The 9,209-nt window shown below is 66.5% G+C and overlaps 1 protein-coding gene across 1 annotated transcript in view; it reads left to right on the top strand.

The window, feature by feature from the left end:
- Positions 1 to 167: 167 nt before the first annotated feature.
- Positions 168 to 9,209, top strand: part of EFNA2 (ephrin A2) — a gene marked incomplete at its 3' end in the record, with an annotated part of 9,481 nt that continues 439 nt past the window's right edge. The window contains exon 1 of the mRNA XM_044912343.1: positions 168 to 310. Coding sequence (XP_044768278.1) covers positions 168 to 310 — 143 coding nt within the window. The remainder of the gene's footprint in view (positions 311 to 9,209) is intronic.

Genomic DNA, 9,209 nt, shown 5'->3' with positions numbered 1-9,209 from the left:
GCCTTCTCGGCGCCCGAGGTCGCGCGCGCCCCGGCGGGGGCGGCGGGGATCTCCAAGCGCCGGCGCGCCCTCCTCCCGCCCGCCCGCTCGGCGGCGGCGGCGGCGGAGGAGGCGGAGACGGCTGGCAGGCGGCGGCCAGGCGAGCGCGGGGCGGCCGGACCGGGGCCATGGCGCCCTCGCAGCGCCCGCTGCTGCCGCTGCTCCTCCTGCTGCTGCCGCTGCCGCCGCCGCCGCCCTTCGCGCGCGCCCAGGACGCCGCCCGCGCCAACTCGGACCGCTACGCTGTCTACTGGAACCGCAGCAACCCCAGGTGAGCGCGGCCGCCCCCGCCCCCGCCCCGAGCTCGGGGACGGCCTCCGCGCGCTCCGCCTCGGGAGCGGGGGCGCCGGGTCCCGCGGGAGCCCCCAGGGAGTTCCGGCGCCCTGGAGTTCGGGGGACTCCCGCTCCGCGTGCATCCTCCACCAGCCGCCCCCTCCCAGGGCGCCCCACCGGACGCCCTGTGTGCCCCCAGCGCCGCGGGCCCCCGGAGTTGGGGGACCCCCTCCGGCACCCTCAGGAGCTGCGCAGCCCTGAGTGCCTTCCCCGGACTTGGGGGTCCCCCGTCCTGGGGCCTCTCCGGGGACCCCTGCCAGCATCGGAGTTCGTGGAGATCCCCGGGGAACCTTGTCGCTGAACCGTGCCAGGTGGGGGACCGTGGCCCCCAGGGCAAGGGCACCCTGGGTGCGTCCTGCCGGTGGGTCCCCACATGAACTTGGGGAAGTTAATATATTCCTCCCGACCAGCCCATAACTGCCTTCACTCCAGGGGGTACCCGGTCCTAGCTTTGTAGAGATGGGGAGACTGAGGCACTGAGGGGTTTGGGGCGGCAGTCCTGGGAGTCTTGACCCGGTAGCACCTCTCCCGTCCTCCTGGCGCTGATGGGGAAACTGAGGCACAGGATGGCTGAGTGGCTGGCTCAAGGTCACGGTGAGGGGTGCAGAGCTGGGGTGGGGACCCAGGTGGCCTCGTGCCCAGCCTGCTGCGGTTGGCCGAGGTGTCCTGCCTGCCCGCACATCCTCCTCGGCGTCTAGTGCTAAGTGCGATCTGGGGGCAGCAGAAGTTCCTGTTAATCGGTGTGGGAAAAGTTTGCTGGTGATTGACCATGTCCTGGACATCGGCAGAAGCCTCTGGGCCATCTCTGGCTCTTGAAGGCTGGAGTGGGCTGGAGGTCCCATGGGAGATGGGGCTCGGAGCGCCTATGGCTTTGCGGTCAGTCCCAGCCCTCCCGGTCACACCGTGTTCCCAGGGCTGGCTGGGCTGAGCATCGGAGTCAGGGAGGCTAGCCTCCCCGCTTCCTGTGCCTCTGCCACTGGTCACTTTCCCTCTGTGTCAAGTGCCGGCCAAGACACCCTCCAGAGCCCACTGTCCCCTGCCATCCCGATACTGTCCCCTGGCGTCCTGCATCCTCGGGCAGAAAGTTGCATAAAGGGCTGTCTTTGAGGCAGACTCTGGGACAAGGGTAGCCAGTGTCCTGCCGCGGGGGGCAGGGAGCGCACCCAGACACCCCCTCAGTTGCCCAGCTGTGGGGTTGGGCCCTGGGGTGGAGGGCAGAGACCCCGGGCTGCAGAGGGACAGCCAGGCCACTGCGGAGCGGGTTCCCTGAGCCGCCTGCCCTGCCGGTCACATGTGGGTTTGATTAAGGGCTCTTCCCTGCGGCTGAGCGGGGGAGCCCAGCGGGCATGGGGGGGCCCCCCACTGGGCGGGGGGGGCCAGTGGGCGGGGGGGTGCCCAGCATGCAGGGGGCCCAGTGAGCAGGGGGTGCTGCGGGCGGGGGGGCCAGCGAGTTGGGGGGCAGCGGGCAGGGCTTTCCTGGCCCAAGTTTTTGGTTTCAGCTTTGGAATCTCCGTCCCAGGCATAGCCTGTCCTTTGTTCTAGCAAACACCAAACACATGGGGAGCCTCAGATGGGGACGGAAGGGGGTGGCTGGGACTGCCTGCGGCCCCACCTGCCCCGGGGCTGTGGGCAGGACCCCGGCCGGGGGAGGGAGGAAGCCCCCGATGCCTGGCTCTGGCCGGCCGCTTGGACACCTCCTGTTGCCAAGCTGACAGCCCTGTTCTGACCAGCTGACCGAAGGCCTCGGTGGCCTAGGGACCCCCCAGGAGGTTTGCCATCCCGGGGTGGCTGGCTTGGAACCCGGGCCGGGGGACAGGGTGTGTGCTGGACATGGGAGGAAGGGTGATGTTGGGCCTCAGGTCCAAGGGCAGCCAGGAATGGTGATTTCCCAAAAGTGCCGGTCCCGGGGACAGCGGCCTGGGGTGGAGGTGCAGGGTCAGCGAGCAGGCCTGAAGCGGGAGGCAGTCCCACGGGTAGGACATGAGACACAGGCCTGGTTGGGTTAGTAACAGATCAGCGGTGGTGGCAGGTGGAGATGGGGGGGAAGCGCAAGGGCAGGGGGGCCGTGCCCGGGAGAGAGGGGCACGCACAAAAGGCCAGCAAGGAAGGGGGTCAGAGCGAGGGCTGGGCACACTGGAGTGGGGGACGGGCAGTCAGCGGGGGAGCTGAGGGACAGATGTGCTCCAAGGGGGAGCGGACAGGCGCAGACACTCGCGCCCGGCTGGGCCTTGCACCTGCACCAAGGTACTGAGTATGCGGCTCTGTGGCCCAACGACACTCTCTCGCTGCGCAGTGCTCTCCCTGCACTCTTACGGCAGGTGGACGCTGCCGAGGGAGCCCAGCACCCACCGTCGCCGCTGTGGTAGGGCGGGGCCCTGCGGTCCGGTCCAGCCACCAGGCCCCGCTCCCCCACAGGCTGGCTCTCGGCCGTCTGTCCGGCTGGCCCCCACCTGGTCGCCCCGGGGCCGGCCGCTAGGTGTCCAGGCCGGGGGTCCTGGGCCAGCCGCCCTCTGGTGGGGCTGGTGTGCCGCCGAGCAGGGAAGCTTTGGGTGCGCCCCTCCGTCTCCGGCCGTGTGTCCGTGTGGAGCTTCGGGTTTTTGTCCGGGACACGCGGGGGTGCTGGGGGCCCCTGGAGGTGCGGTGTGTGTGCGGTGCACACTCGGATCTGTGTGGCGGGGTGATGCGTGTGCTCCGTGTGCACGGGGCCCTGGCTCTGGCGTGTTTGCACAGTGTGTCTGTGTGTGGAATGTACATGGTGTCTGGGGGCGCACGTGCGTCTCTGCGTGTGCATATTTGTGCAGAGGGAGCACGGGGCCGTCTGGGGGGCGCACACATGTGTCTTTAGCGTATGTGGGAGTGGAATGCACGTGTGCGGCCCGGCCCTGGCTGTCCCAGAGCCTCCACGGAGGCGGCAGACCGTCCACACGGATGGCGGCACGGCTTGCTGCCCCCGTGTGCCCCGTGGTTCCTCCTCTGTCCCCTCCTGGAGCTGGCTGGGTCCTCGCCAGGGGGACGTGCATCGGTCCCTGGGGCCCTGCGCCTCCTGTGGTGCAGAGGAGCCATCGAGGTCCAGAGCGGGCCCCACGCAGGGCGCCCGCCGCCCCCAAGAGTCCTCCACCCGATTGGAGACCTGCCGCCCGAGTGGCCGCAGAGGCGCTGATGCGGGCTGGGCTCGGGGCTCGGAGCCCACCCTACCCAGGCAGGCCGGGCTTCAGCCACCTGCCCTCACGTGGGGCTCGTGTGCCCTTGAACGGGGTTTCGTGTGCTTCTGCGTTGGGGGGGGTGCGGATAGGAACATGGCGACTCGAGAAGCATCTTCCCCACGGCGGAGGTGCCGGGCATCCCTGGGCCCCATGGCCCTGCAGCCTCGCCTGGGCCTCTGGGGAGAAACGGCTTTGACTGGGCGATGCCGTATTTTGCTGTATGAGGGTTTTTTGTTTTGTTCGAGAGAGGGTAGCATGCCTGGCTTTCAGGGCTTGGAGAGCGAGGCCCTGTGGGTTTGGGGCCTCAGGGCCGGAGGGCGGGGCCCGGGGATGCTGTGGGGAGCCCGAGAAACCTGGGCACGACCCCCGTGGAGTGGGGCCATGCAGCTCAAGGAGCAAGGCCCGTGTGGCTGGGCAAGCGGCGGCCGTGACCCCTGGAGCTCAGAGGGAAACTCAGGCAGCTCCCGTGGGACCCCACGTTTGCACTGACAGGGACCGTGCCGCCCCAAGAGCAGGGTGAGGGGCAGCGGTGCACGATGGGGTGCAGGATGGGGGCACAGCGCTGAGGCACCCCAGCTGCCGGGGGCCGGGCAACGTCTGTCCAGGCCTGAAGCTGGGGTGTGCAGGCTCCCTGGGGTTCTGACGGGCGGGGGAGTTCTCCCTGTCCCCAGCCTCTGTCCCTCCCCACCGTGGACTGCCCTGGGCAGCGTCCACGTGCAGATGAAGACCGAGGCTTGGTGGCCGAGGCCCCGGGCTGCACTGTATCTGCAGCAGCTCTTGGCCTCCGCCTGCCTGGGGGCGCAGACCCCGGGCCCCCCGGCAGGGTCCTCAGGACCACGGGTGGAGGTTGCTCTTGACGGCAGGTGCATTAATGGCGGTCTGGGAGGCAGTGTTTCCGAGGGCCCGGCCCGCAACCCCTAAGCCAGGCCCGTGTTTTCCCCATGACAACCCCCATGCCCCTTCCGCCCTCCTCAGGAAGCGGGGACACAGCCAGCCTTGCCCCGTGGTGTGGCTCTGGGGGGGTTTTCTCTTTTGGAGGTGGGCCCAGAGGGAGGGCTTGGCCGTGTCCCCCCCACCGGCTGCCGTGCCAGGGAAAGGGGACAGCCACCTTTGTGCCTCCACACAGCGGAAAGCCAGGTGTGCCCAGCACAGATGCCAGCCAGGTCTTAACCTTGGCCAGACTCTGAACTCTGGCGGGCCGGCCCTGGCCGGGGTCTCGCCCCCATGCAGACTCTCTTGCCCGACGGGTCAGAGGGCTCAGCCGAGACCATGGCCGAGGCCATGCCTCGGTCTCCCTGCCGGACCTGGGGACCATGGCTTCGAGGGGCTCCGTCCACCACGTGAGCCCGGTCGTCCCCTCAACTGTCCCCCGCCGCAGCCCTGCACCCTGTGTGACCTGCCCACCCCGCTATGCGTCCACCTCCCGGCGCTGGGCGGGGGGTGGGGGGAGGGGGGAGTGACTCATCCATGGCCACAGGGAATTCGGGCCCCATCGGATGTCCCCCCTCTCCTAGAGGCAGCCGTGTCTGCAGCTGGCTAAGGAGCACCTTGGGGGGCAGGGGGTGTCCGAGACCTGCATGCACCCGGGCCACGGCCTACCTGAGACCGAGGCCCAGAGGTGGGGCTGACCCTGTGGCCCCCCGCCCCCACTTTTTGTGCCCACCCTGCCTCATTGTTTTTACCTCTTGCTTCAGGTTGTCCCCTGCACACAGGAGGCCATGCTCATCCTGACGCAGGCTGACCCTGCACCCCCTTGGGGCCCGTTTTTGGAGGCCCCGCCCAGCACCCCAGCTCTAGGAGAAAGGTGGCCAGGTCTCAGATGGGGGAGATGTCTTCCTGACCCCTCAGAAAGCTAGGGGTGGGTGCTGAGGTCTTGGGGGCCCCCCTGGGAGGGGGAGGGTCTGGCCCTGCCCCCAGCCTGGGCCTCGGGCCCCTGCTGCCCTCTTAGGGCTGGCCTGGGCGTGTTCTTTGCTGGGATCTTGATACAGGCATCTGTCGGCCCCTTCGCTGTGAGCCGGTATTGGGTTCAGACCAGGAAGATGGTCCCGAGTGCCACAGGGGTGCACAGGGCCTTGGTGTGCTGCCCGCCTCACCCCTGCCTCAGTTTCTGGTCTGGGGAGGCGGCACAGCCCTCCCCTCTCCCACCCCCATTTTGGGTGAGACTCCTAATTAGTTGCTTTGCTATTAGCGTCTAATGACTTGACAATGGCCCGATTGAAACTAATTAGCTGCAGGCCTGCGGTTGGCAGGGTGGGGGAGGGTGGAGGGCAGGGTTGGGTCCATCAGGGGCTGGGAGGGCTGCCTGGAGGAGTGCACACTGGCAGGCAGCCTGGCAGGGTGAACAGGAGCAGGGGCGAAGGTGTGGCAGGAGAGGGGGATGGGTGTACGTCTGAAAGCCTCAGGAGCTCTCTGTCTGGGAACCCATCCCAAGTCAGTCATTAACCCCTTAGTGAGAATTGCTGTCTCTATCTGTGGCTCCCATGGAGCATTTGCACATCATGCTTCCGCACTAATGGAGAAAATGCAAGCTTTGTCTTGCTTGCACCGGCTTGGTTTTGGGGTTGGGCCCCTCCCCCGCACAGGCGCCACCCTGAGCAGGGGCCAGGCGCCCGCCCCTGGTTTGCCCGCCAACTTGGAACTGGGAATGCCAACGCAGCAAGCCCATCGCTATTTTAGAGCCGGGGAGGGGAAAAAATGGTCCACTTAGGCCGCCAGAGCTTGGGTGGGGGTGCCTCTAGGACCCATCTGCCTGGGGTCCTCACCCCACTGTGGGCCTCTGTTTGCTTCCTAGGACTCCAGCAGCTCAAAGACCTTGAGTCTTTGGGCCTGTGCTGGCAGCGAGGGAAGGGGTGAGGAGGAGGTGGACCCCCATGGTCCAGGAGAGCAGACAGCAGACTATGTAAAGGGAAAAGTATGATGATGTTGAATGAGATATGGGATGAGGTGCAAGTGGCGGGTGAAAGCATTCCAGGCAGTGGGGAGAGCATGTGCAAAGGCCCTGGGGTTGGAACAGGAGCAGCAGGAAGGCAGGTGTGGCTAGAAGGGAGTGAGCTGGGAGCAATCACAGGGCAACCAGGGTGCGGACAGTGGGGCCTTTGGGCCTCATGACCTGGGAGAACTGTGGGTTTTATTCTGAGCGATGGGGAGCTTTGAGCCAGTGGATCACAAGGTCTGATTTACATTCAGGAAAGTGAGCCCTGGATTTTGGGAGGCCAGGAGCCTGGCCTGCCTGGAGGGGCCCACGCATCCAGCCGCTGAACAAGCAAAGCAGCCTCGGTTTCGGACGTTTTTTGGAAGATAAAACAGGAGGGGAGAATGATGTTGGTCCGATGCAGGGGAGGAAGGCAGACATCCTGGGAGAAGCACAGGCAGGGGCGGTGTGGGGAGAGCTGGTGATGCTTCAGCAGCCCCACTCTCCAGAGTCCATTCGTCTTGAGAAAGGCCCTGCAGAGAGCTAGGCTCTCCTCTTTCAAGCTGAGTGTGTATCCCCTGCATCATGCCAGGGATGAGAGGGGAAACTGAGGACCAGAGGGGGCCAGGGCCAGGACGTCATCACCTTCAGCTTGGCCCTACACTCCCTGTCCCGCGCCCCCCTCCTCCACCTCCCCACCAACCCCGTGGTTTCCCTATCTCCACCTCCCCTGCAGGGCTGGGCATGGGTAGTCCTGGCAAGCGCTTGGCCACGGCTGTCATCGATTGGCTGATCAATGGGGCTTTCAATGGGCTGGGAAGGAGCAAAAATTACTTTTGAAAAAGCCTGGAGTGGCTTTTGCATCGATCTCGCCCAAGCGGCTGGAGAACACAGCCAGTCTGCAAGACACCCCTGCTTGGCCAGCTGAGGGGCAGCCCCAGGGGCGGGCAGGGTCGCTGCCTGACCCTGTCCCAGGGCTGCCCTGCCTCTGGGCAGGGCCTACTGTGTACATGCCTGGAGATCCCCCATCAGCCTCTGTATGGCCTCGCTGTGCAGGGCTGGAAACTGAGGCTTTGAGAATGAACCACGAGACCTAGCTGGGTGCAGACTTGTGTCTGAACACGGAACTCTCTGCTGCCCCATCTGACCCCACTTCCGGAGTCTCTTTGCTCTACACACTGAATCTGTAAACACCATCCCACCTCTGTGGGGGTGGGCTGAGCTCCCCATTCCTGGACAAGCCCACGAGCAGGGAAGGGGTTGCTGGTGAATCTGCTCCCTCCGACGCTCTGACCAGGAATTCTTGGCGCCTCCATCTCAGCCACAGGCTTGAAATCACCACGAAATCTCTCGTGTCAGACTGGGAAACTGAGGCACAAGCGAGCAAGGTCTCCTGCTTGCCTCACTCCCACCTCTGGAGCCCCAGGAGCCCTCTCCCTGACCTGGTGCAGAGCCTCAGGGGCCGCAGGGAGGCCCACCGACGCCATCTGATAATCCAGCCGCCCCTTCAGGTGCCCGCTGTGCCAGTCAGTACGCCAAGCATGGGGGCCACACCGCCGCTCCCTCGGACTGGCGCGGCTGACACGGTGGGCACAGAGGCATGGCATGGCCACTCTGGGATCCAAGGAGCCGGGGCCCTCCCTGCCGTGGACCCTCCCTGGGGCTCAGCTTCCAAGCCTGTACAGAGAGGGAGAAGGGGCGGCCTGGGGAGCCTGCTCCCAACCCTCCCCTGCTCGGGCCTTTTATCTGCTAATAAGCTCCTCTCCGGAGGCCCCCTTGTCCCACCTCACATGACAGGGACCCAGGGGACCACGCCCGGGAGATCTAAGGCCTCCTGGCCCTCCAGCCTGAGGCAGTGCTGGTGGGGGGAGCCGCCTGTCCCTCTCCCAGCCGACCTCCCTCCTCGCCAGATGAGGCTGGGTCTGGGGGAGGCCGTGGCTCCCCAAGGAAGGGGTGCAGGCTGCATGGCAGGTGCAACCTCCAGGGCAAAGGCTGAGAAGCAGGGCTGAGGGGCAGAGGTGTCGGGACTGGGGGAACCTGGGGGGGTGACCAAGAGGTTGGAGGGGGCAGTTGCCAAATTCTAGAGGCTCTGGAGGGAGGATCCTGGACTTGCTAGGGTCACAGGGGACTGAAGGAGTTGAGGCTGGGGGTCCAGCCCAGAGCAACTCTGAGCTGGGCTGGGGAGGCTTTCACGCCAAGCCCTGCCCCCCGCAGGGACACTGAAGCTAGGAGAGGGGTCAGAACTAGCCCCGGGGGGCCCCAAACACCCAGCCTGTGTCCCCACACCACCCTGTACCTTCTTGGCAGGCAGATCTACAGAAGGAAGGCTAAGGGGGCTGCACGTGGGGGGCAGCATGGGGTGCTGCCTGGAGGAGGGGACATGCAGTCAAGCAATAGCGTTTTTCCGGAGAGGGCCTTGATAATGGGGGAACAGCCTGTGCCGGCCCTGCTTGCCACAGAAGGGCCCAGATGTCCGGCCTGCGGAAGGGAGAGGGGGTCCCAGTCGCGCGACACCTGCTTGGTGGCCTGCGGTTACCCAGAATGCCTGGCGACCGCCCCTCCTCCCCCAACCCCCACCTGCTTGTGGGCGGGAGGCGCAGGGCGAGCCTGGAGCCCAGGGCGCCCGTGGTGGCCTGGAGTGGAGGGGGTGCGGTGAGGGGTGCGAGGCGGGCACGTGGGCTCGCGCCCTGGAACTTGTCCCCCGTTCTCCCGGCCCCCCCCCC

Source organism: Neomonachus schauinslandi, unplaced genomic scaffold (assembly GCF_002201575.2).
Source record: "Neomonachus schauinslandi unplaced genomic scaffold, ASM220157v2 HiC_scaffold_1321, whole genome shotgun sequence".
Taxonomy (NCBI): Eukaryota; Metazoa; Chordata; class Mammalia; order Carnivora; family Phocidae; genus Neomonachus; species Neomonachus schauinslandi.
This window is presented reverse-complemented; position numbering and strand designations above follow the sequence as displayed.